At 40.3% G+C, this 14,259-nt stretch overlaps 1 protein-coding gene across 2 annotated transcripts in view; it reads left to right on the top strand.

Moving 5' to 3' along the window:
- The window catches only part of LOC122870055 (phosphofurin acidic cluster sorting protein 1), a 72,722-nt gene extending 59,114 nt beyond the window's left edge, over positions 1–13,608 (top strand). The window contains exons 10-24 of one of the 2 annotated variants that reach the window (XM_044183725.1): positions 396–489; positions 1,666–1,746; positions 2,025–2,146; positions 3,230–3,365; positions 3,694–3,798; positions 3,942–4,048; positions 4,881–5,035; positions 5,350–5,460; positions 5,598–5,700; positions 5,803–5,845; positions 5,934–5,976; positions 6,092–6,233; positions 7,391–7,629; positions 8,077–8,196; positions 8,322–13,608. In XM_044183725.1, coding sequence (XP_044039660.1) covers positions 396–489; positions 1,666–1,746; positions 2,025–2,146; positions 3,230–3,365; positions 3,694–3,798; positions 3,942–4,048; positions 4,881–5,035; positions 5,350–5,460; positions 5,598–5,700; positions 5,803–5,845; positions 5,934–5,976; positions 6,092–6,233; positions 7,391–7,629; positions 8,077–8,196; positions 8,322–8,440 — 1,720 coding nt within the window. In that variant the 3' untranslated portion in view covers positions 8,441–13,608. Of the gene's footprint in view, positions 1–395; positions 490–1,662; positions 1,747–2,024; positions 2,147–3,229; positions 3,366–3,693; positions 3,799–3,941; positions 4,049–4,880; positions 5,036–5,349; positions 5,461–5,597; positions 5,701–5,802; positions 5,846–5,933; positions 5,977–6,091; positions 6,234–7,390; positions 7,630–8,076; positions 8,197–8,321 lie in introns of both variants that reach the window. The other variant, XM_044183724.1, reaches the window with a different exon arrangement.
- The last annotated feature ends 651 nt before the right edge of the window (positions 13,609–14,259 follow it).

Below are 14,259 nucleotides of genomic sequence, written 5' to 3'. Positions count from 1 at the left end.
GGCGGCTCTGTAACTGGTTATAATGTCGTGATATGAAACTTGAAAAGGAACTATATGAATAAATGTGATAGATTCATAGGGATACTGATGAGCTGCTCTGCCTCTTTTCTGTTTCTTTTTTCCCTGTCACAGTTCTGTTTCTTTTTGGATAACAAATGTACAAGCACATGTTTGTTTTAGAAGCCGCTAATAAAAGATAATAGGGCTTTTTCACACAAGACATTTTATTATGTCACACTAGGAAAAACACAGGTGTAAATGATAATATTAATGATGGATGAATTGCATTTTGCTGCTTCAGTTTTCAGGGTCAAAATGTCAGCTGTGAAAAAGGCCTGAAATAAAAAACACAACTTGTATAAAGTTTCCTTATGTTTCTGTCTCTGTGCGTTCAGGCCGTTCTTTGAGGGAATGTCCCAGTCCAGCTCCCAGACAGAGATCGGCAGTCTGAACAGCAAAGGCAGCTTGGGCCGAGACACTTTCAGTCCGGTGAGTAATTCAGGTCCAGGAGGAAGCAGCAGCTGCAGCATCAGCAGGAATTTCACTCGTGTGAGCTGTGGGGTCCTGTGGCGTTCAAGAAAACCTGAACTGTTTTTTTCCCTTCCGCCTCACAGGGAGTTGAGTGCAGTAAATCTTTATTGTCCCCAAAGGGCATCTGGCTTTACAACAAGACCTCATTTAAACTCTGAACAAAAGACACATTTTACAGCTGCAATACACACCTACTCTGACTACATAACACTCTGGAGCCGGTGTGCATTAATTATTGCTGAATTTAAGTTTTTGTTTCAGCCATCATTGCTGCACTCTAAAACCTCTGTGAGCTGCTTTCTGTCCCGAGGAGTCACGAGATTATTAGATTGAACAGTCTGAGAAGGAATAATCACTCTTTGGTTGAACTGGTCACAAACAGTCAACATATGCAACGTATGACGAGTGGTTCCTTATTTTAAGAGATTATAAACCAAAAATGTGTCTTAGGTTATTGATCTTAAGCCCTTTTAAACTGAACCAAACCTTTTACTTTTTTAATCTCTAACACTAGCACTAACCTAATGCTAAGTGTTTCACGCTCACAGTTTACACATGGCATTAAATAGCATAGAGTAACACAAAATAGTGTAAGAATACACCATAAAATGAAGCAACACAAGCTTTGAAAACAGCATGCGACTCTGCATTGATGTGGTAAATATCCAGAATCTGAAGCCCATTAAAATCGCCCAGCAGGGAAGCAGTGTGCAAAGTTTCCTTGATGGAGCAGAAATCCAATAGCTCTTTGACGGTCGCCATCTGCTCAATAAAAAGTATGTTTAATCTCACCGAGCTGAATGGATTTCACTGAATGTCTCTCTGCTGCAGTTCCTCCATTCATAGTAATACTGCAGGGAGTTAATACACTTCCTAAAAACATGTTTTTACTGGAAAAGCCTGCTGCTTTCATTTCAGTAAATAGTTTTAAATCCAGTTTATTAGTGTGATGTAAAATTAAACACTGTATGTTGCGCAAAATAGCAGAAACATTACGGCTGTTATTTTAGCTTGGTTAGGATATTTTTTTTTCTTTCTGTTGTTGCATAATGTCATGTGTTCCTTTTTTATTTACTGAATCTCGAGTCTCATTGAGCCTGTAGACTGACTGCCGCCCCCTTGTCTTCCCAGCAGGGGGAGCAGCTTCCTCTAGAGAAGATGAAACCCTCCCGCAGCCGCAACCTGGAGGAGGCCTTGTCTGAGACCGACACACTGGTACGACTCTCATAATGTGTGTGTGTGTGTGTGTGTGTGAAGGAGATAGAATTAATGGTGTGTCGGGATCTTTGTTAATATCACTCTGAGGGGGATTTGCTGCCATCTGTGCTGTAAGTGAGACAGATTGAGAGAGACGGAGAGAACAGAAGAAAAAGAGAAACAAAAAGTGATGGCGTGTCGGAGATGATGGCTTTAGAATTGCCAGTATCTTCTTTTTCTGACACTGACAGTCTGTCTTTGTGACTGTGTGTGTGTGTGTGTGCGTGTGTGTGTAGGAGCTAACAGATCAGGAGCTGTTTGCTGAGGTGGGCCCCTGCATCATGGTGTCAGTGGCAGAGAAACCCCGTACACCCATGAAGAGCAGCAAAAGTGAAATCCAGGCCATGCCATCACCAAGGTAACGAATCACCCAAAATTACAGGCCTAATATATAAGTTAAATGCATCAGTTCCTAAATGAAAGATGTACCCAGACCTTTTTAAACAAAAATGAAAAACACCTGAATGAACTTTCTAACTGTTGAATAAATCGGGAAATTAACCACGTTTTATTCATTATTTCCTCTTACTTTTTAAAGAGAGACTTTTTTTTTTTTGGAAAGAACAGCTAACACAATGAAAAGTTGAATTCATAAGCAATAAAACAGGCCCTTCTCAGTTCAGTACATTGAAGGGTTTTGCTGATACAACCTTTCTTAGTCTGGTATGACCAGTCACATGGTAGCTACTGTTAGCTAATTACACAGCAATACAGTATCTGTAGACTCTACACTAGTACAATCTCAAGTTAGATATTGCTGTGTAACATTACTGAGTCACTTTGCTGACTTTCTGACTACGGTCCCATTTCCTTCGCTCACAGTCATGTCACCCAGCAATAATTAAAGTAACTGACTCAACAGAATCTTGGGGAATGAAGAGAAATTCAATTAGCTATTATCCTGTAATTGCCACTTGTCACTACTGGGGCCATTGTTCAGAAAAAGTTACTACAGACGCAGCATCTGGGAAGCCTCAAGATATCCAAATAAAAATGTCAGAATTTATTTGCCTTCTTTCACCGAGTTTGACAACTTCTGTAGAGTGTTTCAAGATGTTGGCCCATTGGAGCAACTGTGGGTGCGATGTCACTCTCTTCACATATACTGTATATATGACGCATACCCACACACTTACCCACAAAACCCATCTTCACCGCCGAGTGACAATAAGTGGTTATAGGTTCATTCATAAAACCGTGACAGAAACATTTGTTGTCGGTGCTGTCAGGTGGAACAGTGAAGTCGGTCTCTGGCACCTTTTAACGATCTGCTACATTCGTACGTGATGCAAGTTGTAAAAGTAGGCAAGCTATGATTGGTTGCCGTCCAACGTGTCCAATTTATGACACTGTGCATCTCTGAAAATAAAAATATTATGCAGTCTGTTCCTTGCACATATGTCGGAGATGCATGATGTCATTTGAGCCTGTTTTTCCCCAGGTTGGACGGAGGCCACACACCCAGACAGAAGCGCATCGGCACTCCCATGAAGGAGAGACAGCTGTCCAAACCTTTGAGTGAACGGACCAACAGCTCAGACTCAGAGAGATCCCCAGAGCTGGGACACAGCACGCCGGTCAGTTAGCATTATTTCCAGGATCTTATCATAAGCTGCAGCATCATTTTAACCTCGCATACAGAAATAAATGATCATGTTGCAGTTTTCCCACAGAGGGATTTACTCTTTTTTTTAAAACAGCTGCCTTTGTTCTGTGTCCCCTTCTACCCGCTCCCTTCTTGTCTTTTCCCAAAGTAAAGAATACAAATGCATCCTGATAATCTATGACTCCCCTGGAGCTCAGAAATGAATTATGAATGTGCTGATGAGTCATCTGCAGAGTAAATGTGTTGCTGTAGGGAGGTTTATGTACTCAGCGCGTGTGTGTGTGTGTGTGTGTGTGTAGCTCCTGAGGAAGGTGGTGTACGACCAGCTGAACCAGATTTTGTTGTCAGACTCTGCGCTCCCTGAGAGCCTGATCTTGGTCAACGGCACTGACTGGCAGGGGCAGGTAAGGCTGTGTGTGTGTGTGTGTGTGTGTGTGTGAGTGTGTGTGTGTGTGTGTGTGTGTGTGTGTGTGTGTATAAAGTCTTCCCCAACAACATTTGGAGGGCGTTCTTCGTCACATGTCTTACTCTCTGTGCGTGTTTGCAGTATGTTGCAGAGCAGCTCCAGGTACAGAGACACCCGGTGGTTTGCACGTGTTCGGCGGCTGAAATCCAGGCGGTGCTGTCTGCTGTGCTCACTCGCATCCAGAAATTGTGAGTGTAAATCGTGCACATACACAGAAGCACACACATTCTGAGCTATTGCATCCCTTGGTTTGCTGGATGACTCATCTTCTTAGTCTTTTTCCTGCTCTAAGCCTTGTTTTTCTGTTTTCTTTCCTCTGTTTGACCCTTTTTTTCTTCTTCTCCTCCATCCTCCACATCTTTCCCTCCTCCTCGTCTTTGCCCTGATGACACCACATCTATAACTTTACTTCTGTTTATGTCAAAACAATACTTTACATTTCTAACATATCTCTCCCACTCTCTCTCGTCCTTACCCTGTTTTGTCTCTCTCCATCCTTTTATTTCTCTCTCTCTTTCTCTCTCTCTCTCTCTCTCTCTCTTGCAATTTTCAGTTTGAGTTTACTTTACTGGACTTTGCCAAAGCATAGAAAGCAAAATAGTAAATTGAATATCTTTGGGTTTTTGAAAGTCGGTTAGACTGAGCTCTGGGGAAATCTTTCACAGTTTTCTGACTTTTTTTTTTTTTTTTTAGACTAAACGATAAAGGAAATGTATCTCTGTCTTGATGTCTAGGTGTCTTATATCAACCTCTTTCAATCTCCAGTTTGGTTTTTGTTCCGATTGTTTTATTTTTATTAATGTCCTACCAGTTGAATTTCTCTGTTGAGGGACTTGTAGCAGGCCAGTTTGCTGCACGATTAGTTTTCTTGTCTCCACTGTTTACTGTAATCTTTCTTCAGGTGTTTTTCAAAGGCTTTGATGGATGAGACGGTGTGGTGAAGTTCCAGTGGATCCACCTCCACACAGCACCGATAACACCACTCTCTCTATCTCTCTCTCCCCCTCTCTATTCCTGCAGCTGTAACTGTAACTCGTCAATGCCCAGAGCGGTGAAAGTGGCGGCGGTGGGCAGCCAGAGTTACCTGGCAGCCATCCTGCAGTTCTTTGTCACTCAGCTCGCCAACAAGACGTCCGACTGGCTCAACCACATGCGCTTCCTGGTTGTGCCTCTAGGTAAGAGAGTCCGCTTGTGTTTCCATGGTGATTAAGAAGCTCCCGTTCTTGCAGAGTCATGCTGCAGCAAGGTTTTATTATTTTGGGGGGAAACTGTCTGGGGAGCGACGAACCCCGCCATTTTTCGGACATCCATTACTCACAGTCACTTGTGTGCATGCTGATTTGATTTTGAGAAATATTATATCTCGTCACTGTGTCTCAATATCTACACCTCATAAAAAGCTGACTTAACTTTATTTCCGAGGGATGACTTTTTTATTTGTGTCTTTGTTGCATCCTTCCCTTCACTTGTACTCCATCGTCTTCATCAGGCTCACATCCAGTTGCCAAGCACCTCGGCGCCCTTGACAATCGCTACAGCTCCTCCTTCCTGGACGGGCCATGGAGAGACGTGTTCAGCCGCTCTGAGCCGCCACAGACAGGTACCACACCCGTCATACGGGTAAACACATGCAACCTCTGCGGGTGATAATCGCTCAATACAAACACACAAATTTGGTCCTCGTCCATGAGTCAATTGTGTCTTTTTTTTTTTCTTTTTTTTTTCTGTCTCCTCCAGATCAGTTGGATGTAGCAGGAAGAATCGCCCAGTACATTAGCGGAGCCACAGTCACGCACCAGTTGCCCATCGCTGAGGCCATGCTCACCTGCAAACACAGGACGTGAGTACAGACGCCACACAAACACGAGCTTGACCGTCTCACAAACTGGATTAACTCTGTATGTTTTCTCTAATATTCTCTGTTGTTTCTGTCCCTTTCCAGGCGAGATGAAGACTCCTACCAGAAGTTTATTCCTTTTATAGGGGTAAGATTGGAAAATTTACTTTTGCATGGTGTTGCAGTAGATTGCTGATCATCTAAATGTTTTGCTAACATCACTTCTTGTTTTCCAGGTAGTGAAGGTTGGTCTTATCGAGTCTGGTCCTTCTCCAACGGGTGAGTGTTTGGTTTTAGTTTTAGCATGTGTCACAAACTGAGCACAGAAAATAAAGATTCATTCAATTTGATTTAGCTGTTGATAATGTGATCACTTTGCTTTGTGGTCGTCAAGGAGATACAGAAGAAGGTGTGGCGGTGAGCTTGGCTGTCCCCTCCACGTCTCCCCCCTCCCACGGCTCACCCACAGGGATGATTAAAGAGGCAGCCACGCCCCCCTCCTCCCCCTCCATGGGCAGTGTCCTGACAGCACAAGGGTAAGCCTGACCTGCATTATTATTTTTCCTCTTTTTCTTTTTTTTCCTTGTGACTTTCCTCTCTGGCACCTTCAGGGCCTGACACTTCATTTCACATCAGACTCCTTTATTTCTCATCTCTGTCATTTCCTTCTTTATTTCCCCTCACCCTCTCTATCAGTGAAGGAAAAATAACTCTAATCATGTATCCTCAAATTCCAAAAAGCACTGATACCACAATGTAATAATTTACATTTATCTTCAAAATGTCAGGTACTATCAGTATTAAACAGTATAAAAAGGCAGTTCTGAATAATCATTTATTTCACAGGTGTCAGATTATTTATGTGTAAGCACTGCTTTAATGTTGTAGGTGGAGCAGATGGTGCTCAGTGTGACTGCATTACATACTGTTGGGTACAGTTAACTACAGTTTATGCTTCATATTGTATGTTTTGCATTCAAAATAGTGACTTAAAATAACTAGTAGCTTTTAGATAAAAGTAGTGCAGTGAAAATACAGTATTCCCGTCTAAAATGTAGTTGAGTAAAACTAGAAAATCTCACAAATTACAGTAACTCAAACATATTGATGTTACTTTCAATACTGAGTTGTAACACAGATTTTAATGCCTTTTAACCATTTATGTTTGTTCTATAAGCTAAGAGTTGTATATTTTGCTCCTGGCAAGAGTTTAGCTTGACTAGGAACCAGTTCCAAGAAGTGAGGGACTCTTTGATACTCATGTCATGTTTTCATCTGTTTGATTCAGTGGATTTTTGCTCTGCCTGCTGCAGTCCCTCACTGAAGAGCCAGACAGACTGCAGCTGTGTCTAATCTATCTATTTCACGCATAATGTGCAAAATTCAACAGAGAAGTCTGTCTTCTTTTGATCTAGTTTTGAATTTAAATGAATTGTGGCAAATCAGGTGCTGCAGAGGCTGACAAAAAGGATAAGAAAGGTTAAAAAGGAGTGCTGCTCTGTTGAATAGACCAGAACAGAGGAAGACCAAACAGAAAAGACCCTTCTTGATTTTGTACTTCCTCCTTACATTTGTTCTCTTGAAACCTAAGACTGAAGAAAGCTGCTGAAAATAGCGACTGTGGTTTCAGCAGTTCAGAGCGATTCTCATGCTTTTGTTTTAGTATATGTTCATAAACACTTTCTGTCCACAGGAGTCCCAGTATGTCTCACGGCGTGGACGCCATCGGCCTGCAGGTGGATTACTGGCTGGCTTCTCTGGCTGAGAAGCGGCGGGAGGGTGAGCGACGTGACACGGGATGCAAGAACACGCTGAAGAGCGCCTTCCGCTCGCTGCAGGTCAGCAGGCTACCAGGCGGGGGCAGCAGCGATACACAGGCCCAGGTCAGCACCATGGCCATGACTGTGGTCACCAAAGAGAAGAACAAGAAAGGTGAGATGAGGCTAAAAAGAGTGAATATGTTAGAGTAATTATTCATTTCATCTTCTAGGTCCAAGCACATAATGATACTATTAAGTGGCCCTAAACTTGAATTAGACATTATCTAAGGATACTATTAATGTCTTTTAATCTATGCATAGATACTAGAGTGTGACTGACGGCTTCCCCTTTAAAATACATGATTCCAATCATCTGTCAGAGCTGCCAGTCCAATCATCAAAGACATTTTAATCTTCCCCCTGCATCATTCCCCACAGATCAAAAAAAGTTAAGGCTGACAACAAACAATAAGTGGTTTAATATTTAAGAATCCAGTCAAACTGAATGGAAAACAAAGTGAATCTGGACTTTCACACACACACACACACACACACACACACACACACACACACACACACAAACACTACTTTTACAATTTCTCTCTCTACCTCTCCTTAGTTCCCACCATCTTCCTGGGAAAGAAGCCAAAGGAGAGGGATGTAGACTCAAAGAGCCAGGTCATTGAAGGCATCAGCCGACTCATCTGCTCCGCCAAGCAGCAACAGACCATCCTGAAAGGTAACCTGAAGGGTTATGTGTGTTTGTGTCACTCCTAAGGGTTGTTTTCCTTTTCTTGTTTTAGTTTTATTTCCTTTTCATTCCATTATTCAGAGTTTTTGTGTCTCGTTTCTGTTTCCCTCCAGTGTCCATAGACGGCGTGGAGTGGAACGATGTTAAGTTCTTCCAGCTGGCCGCCCAGTGGCCCACTCACGTCAAATACCTACCTGTCGGACTTTTCGGCTACAGCAAACCCCCCTCCTAGGGGTGAGCACCCGCCGACTCCTCTGACCCTGACTTGACCTTCGACTTCCCTCGATCCTGTCACACCTTCATGCAAAGACCCCGCCTCTCAGCACCTGCAGAGCTGAGAGAAGACGATCAAGCAACTGGACTATTTTCTTTCTTTAATTTCATTTTGGCTACAGTAGTCTTATTTCTCTTTTGGGGACGGAAAGGAGGAAGGAGGTGTTGGGGTGCAGCGCTGTTACTAGTCACTTTAATGCCCCTTTTGGTGTTTGTTTGTGTGTGTGGTGAGTGTGTATGCACACGTGAATGTACAGTATGTGTGTGTGTGTGTGTGTGTGTTTACAAGGGGCATACAGCACAAGTTTATTAGCTAACTGCCATTTACGTTTCCGTTCTATGGAATGCAATAGCATGTGACAACTCATCGATTTCAAGCCCTTTGAAGTCTGATCTTCAACTTTTGACCCCTTCAAGGTCCTACTCACCTCAAAACCTGATTCACACGTGCATGCTCTGAAATAACAGATACACCACTCATGTGCCGGAAACAGTAACTCAAAATAAAAAAAGTAATGCAACAGGGCTTCAGTGTTTGCATGAGCCAGTGAAAACACAAAGAAAAGTCTCCTCTGCTCACAAAATGCAGTCAAATAAACGGCTTGCATGTGATGAATTTCTCCTCCACATGTTGTCAGATAAATCAACAGAACAGATGCCCTTCAAAACAGCCCAATTTTTTATTTTTTTTCAAGGGCTTCCATATAATTTAAAATATTTTTTCTGTACTAAAATAAGTAATTTGGATGTCTAATTCCAAATGTTTCCTTTCAAAAAAGAAAATATATATAAAGGGGAAGTGTCTTTTTTTAAATTGTGCTCTAGTGAAAAATAGTAAAAACCTTCCCTTTAAAGCTGTTTTGTGGTGCATAGTGTACATTTTTGTGAAGAGTTCCAGGATTTCAGGGCAGGGGCTACTCTAATGTGCAGTTTTCTTTATCTTCTTATTTGCTATGCACTTATGAATACACATCTGGGTGTTTGCAGAGTACAGCTGGTAAAAAAAAAAAAAGATTAGCCCTCTTAACAGCAGACCCGACCAAATATGCAGGAAACTGAAACAACAAAATGCGTATTTAAACAGTCCAAAACTCAGCAGCGTTGATGGGAATATTATGGGAAAAGTGTGCATACACGCCCAAAAATGGGAGTTAATCACCTGCACTAAAGCACAATGTTGTTTGCCAGTTGTCCCCCAAATATCCTTTCTTTATTGGCAACAGACTGGCAGCTTTCTCTTCAGTGAAAACAGCAGACCAGGTCAAAGATCTAATTTTTAAGCATTTCCATTTCTCTTCTCCTTAAAAATTTTCATTTTATTAGAAAAAAAGAGAAGTATTTGGGTTGGTTTCCGTTATTTTGGCACAGGTCTGCTGCGTGCTTTCTCTAGGATGTCGTGAGGTGATTAGTGAGTGTATAGTAACTGTTAACAAGTGTGCGTGTATGTGGTGAAATAAATGTAATGTGGTCAGAAACTTTTTTTTTTAAATCACTAAATAGGAGGAATACTTTTTCTACCATGTGACAGAGAGCATGCAATTGGTGTGTGTGTGTGTTGGCAGTGTGTGTTAATGATGTGGTAATTATCAATATCATTGATTATCAGATTTGGGCTGCAAAAGCTGCAGTAGTCGTCTTGTTTACTTTGTAGCCTGGCACAAGGCGAATGCAGATTTCTTTCCCCCCACCACTTAACACTTTGAAAACAAACAGAATCACAAAATTAAATTCAGTTTTATTGAAATAATTTGATTGAAATTCAACTTCAGTGCGAATCCAAGAATGTATCTGCAACAGTGGTTTATAATAATTGTTCTAAAAGCAATTTTTAAACGCAAAGCTCACCAGGCCTGTGTAGCTCTGCCTTGTGTCACCTACATTGTAACACTCCATATCCGGTCAAGTATTACCAAGGTTGAGGTTTTAGTTTTAGTTTTTTTAAATAGTGTTAATGCCAATGTTTTGTTTTAAATGCTTTAAATGTTTGTTTGAAAATAGGTCATAAAGTTTTTTTTCCCATGTTGATATTACAGTGTTACAGTTGTGATGTCAGCAGCACGTCTTAAACTCGGCTCATTTTGTTGTCGGACAGCACCTGTTACACAAGGTTTCACACTGAAGGTTTTCAGAGCTCGCTTTGTTTGTTAACTCTCTGTTTGGTTAACAGCTCGTCTGTCACCGCTGAACACCCAGTTTGGTGTTGATGGATTTTAAATACTTCCAAATATTTGAATGTATTGAATTTAGTTTACATGTGCTGTCTTGCATCTTTGTGAACGACTGAGTCTTAAGGCTTCAACTCTTAAGTAGAGTTATGTTTCACTATAAATATAATCCTTTGGTGTTATTTGGCCTAAAACAGACAGTTCACGTCAGATTTTAGAAATGAAATGTTCATTTTCAAGTCTGCATGAACAGTCGACAGACAGCCAGTTTAGATACTTTTCTCCAACTTTTTTGTGTAAACAACAAAAACACAAACAGCCAGTGGGCGTCTTTTCTCACTTGTGTTGCTGGCACCCAGTTAAGGGCTTGATAGACAGACTGACTGACGGGTTTCATTATTCATGAATATCAGTGAGTGTTAATGTACTGTAGTTTGATGTGGAGGTTGCTTAATCATTTCATTCCAAAAATAATCACATTTGAAAATATTGGCATTTGCTCTAAAAGTATTTTTTGGCATAATTTGCTGTTATGAAAGCAAACTTAATCATAAGACCTTTGCTAAGAAAAAAGTATAATCATCTTGGTACCACTGTAAAATAACCCATACTTAGAAAGGGTTTATAATCTGCCACTAATGACTTCATTAATCATACATGAATGGAAAGAACTTTTGGGTTGCCAGGTTGTCAGGCCAAATTTCAGTGAAGTATGCCTTTGGTTAGTATACAATATATCTTCTTGTTTTTAAAGCTACACTTATCAATATTTTTATATTAACAATGGGTCAAATTACTGCATGTAATGTGAAAGGTGTCGCTCACATTGACAAACCCCCAGAGAATTATCACCCAACTCTTCAGTTCCCTTTAGGTCTACAGAGCTTTTTAGTATCTTTTAGCTCATTGTTTTGGTTTAAGGGCCCGGACCTTTACTGTTTTGGTTCACTCTCACGGCTCTCATCAGCCTCTTTTCCAGCCGTCGCTAGCAGCTGATTTAATTTTAAAAGCTCTAAAAACCAACTGTACACGACCTGCCCTGCACCACATGTCAAGGGAGACAAAATAAGCAACTAGCTGGTGAACATCGTGGAGAATTTAGTAGCTAGCCAGATATTTCCCTCATCGAGTTGGTGATGACTCAGACTGAGCTAAAATGAGAGTGAACATTGGACTTTAATTCATCAGGTGCCCAGAAACTCCAAATGAAAGCTAATGTTGCTCTGTAACTGCTGGATGTGTAAATAGGCAACAGTTAGCACCAATAATAATTATATAAAATGATAATATATCAATGTTGTGTTCACAGCTTGTTTCCACTGCCTCCAAGTGGCCAAAAAAATTTAAATAATACTGCTTTAAGTTGAAATGTTAGTAGGTCATGATGAAAGAGGTTTTTCAACTTGCATTAAGTCATTAGGCTGTATGCGTATTAGTAAGTCAAACAGGTTATGAGGAAGATACGTAGTGTAATTAATAGATAAAGGTACATTGGTACAGGAAATACTGTAGATGAACCAAAGGGATCCTTCACCAAAATGTGGCAACCCAAAACTTAATTTACTTTATGCATTAAGTAATAGCTTCTTGCTAATCTGTTTAGTATGTTTTTATAATTTTAACCTTTTAAAATAGTCATTAGTGACAACTAAGAATTTTTTTTAAGTATGCTTTATTATGAAGTGGTACTGCATTTTTAAATTAAAAAAATTATTTCAAAAAGAAAGATCTTTGCAAAAGTTCAATAACATTTTGGATTGAAATGCTTGATTTTTTAACTTAAACTGTAACCATGGAGGGCGAGGAATCTTGTGTCTGCTGTTAGAGACAACCTCCACTAACTCAAAATGCTCTCTGCCTTGTAGTGTTGTTAGCCTAATTATCGCAGTGATGTGAATCTAAACTTTTCCTAAATTGTATACAGTGATAGTTTATCGACTCACCTCTCACTTGCAGCCTCCACGTGGAGGTTAAAGGTCACCTGACTCACCGATTGAACTGAACTTGGAAATATTCTACTGAAAGAGAGGCATTAAAAACAACATCGCTGCCAAAACTAAAATGTGAAGAAATTGTGATTATATTCATATAGATTTGTGCCGTTTTTGGGTTGCTGATAACTAAAAACACATTAACAACAAAGTGATCCTTGTTCTAAAGTCATCATTTCAATGTTTGGAGGGACTGAATGCTTGTTTTTTAATCACAGCCACGTTCTGCAGCTTTTCTTGTCTTTGTCACCTCTAGACCATCTTTCCCCTCATTCTTACCGTTTACATGTTTTTCTAAAGTCTCTTTAAAAATGCTGGTTGTTCTGTATGTAAGTCTTGAACTTGTTCCTGTGTGTTTTTACCTGTACCTGTGTCAACCCGTGTTTGTGACAGTGTAACAATGGTTCCTCTGTCCTAGTCGTGGTTAGAGATTAGGAGCTGTTTGGTCCATCAATAATCTCTGTCAGTGATCAGCAGTGTCTTTTCTCTCCACCGTCCTCAGATATGTCCCTCTGACGACGAGTCTTCTTCCACAAGCTTAGCTTTCTGACATCATCTTAAATGATATTGTCCCCATTCCCTTGCAGCTTGTAAATTTGCTGTCTGTTCTCATGGGAACGGGATTTGCCTATGAAAGCAGTAGATTTCTGCCAGACGAGGTTCTGCTCAGAGCAGAGCGTCCTCAACTTGTGGACTTGTGGAGAGTATTTTGCACATGCCATTGTTTCTTCAGCAGCAGTCTTCAGCTTTTTTGCCTTTTGCCTATAACAATAATTACAATAAACTATATTGCTTGTACATATCAGATAGTAATTGTATTCTAGTTCTGTTTTTTGTTTTTCTTAATTTGACATGTTTTGTAGTACTGCTTTTTCATGATTACGTTTGTCAATCAAACAGATGTGGGATGAAAAGTGGAAGTGTTTATTGTTTCATTTGTTTTTTTTAAATAAAAATATTCCTGATTTTTAGCTCAGTCTCTTGTTTTTGAAATATAGAATATGTATGTGTTGTTTGTTTGTATCTTGTATAGCTTCTTTAAACTACAAATGGTGGTAAGATTGCAATATATATAACAATTTTATGGTTAGCTTTTTCTAAATAAAGATGAAAAAAAGAAAAATTCACAAACCACAGATATTCCTGCAGAGCTTTGTCTTATCATGCAGGACAACAAATAAATTGATTTTACCATTGCAATTTCACAAAATAGGGAGATATTTTCATCATATCTTTCCAACTGATAACAGGAGTACTTACTAAGTACTAAATTAGATGAATAAAAGTGCTTTTTATTGGGGATAAACTATTAAAATGGGTAAACACTGCATTTCCCAAGGCGATATAAAGAGTGATAGTGTAAATAAATAGTGCACAGGATGCTGTGAAGCAGGTCACTGGTGCACAGCGGGCCTCTCACTGCCCTGTTGCCCCCTTTGCTCCCCTCATAGTCTTTGGATGGGGCCTCTGCTGACATCAGAACACAAAGAGCATGAGCAAAGCAAGAGACGTCACTTCCACCTACATCCTGTTCTGTGTTTAATTTTTAGATTTTGACTAGGAGTCAGTAAGTAATAACCTATTTTAATGCCAAGTTAACCAGCTAACATACTTTTAAAAAA

This window comes from Siniperca chuatsi, linkage group LG22, assembly GCF_020085105.1.
Source record: "Siniperca chuatsi isolate FFG_IHB_CAS linkage group LG22, ASM2008510v1, whole genome shotgun sequence".
NCBI lineage: Eukaryota > Metazoa > Chordata > Actinopteri > Centrarchiformes > Sinipercidae > Siniperca > Siniperca chuatsi.
This window is presented reverse-complemented; position numbering and strand designations above follow the sequence as displayed.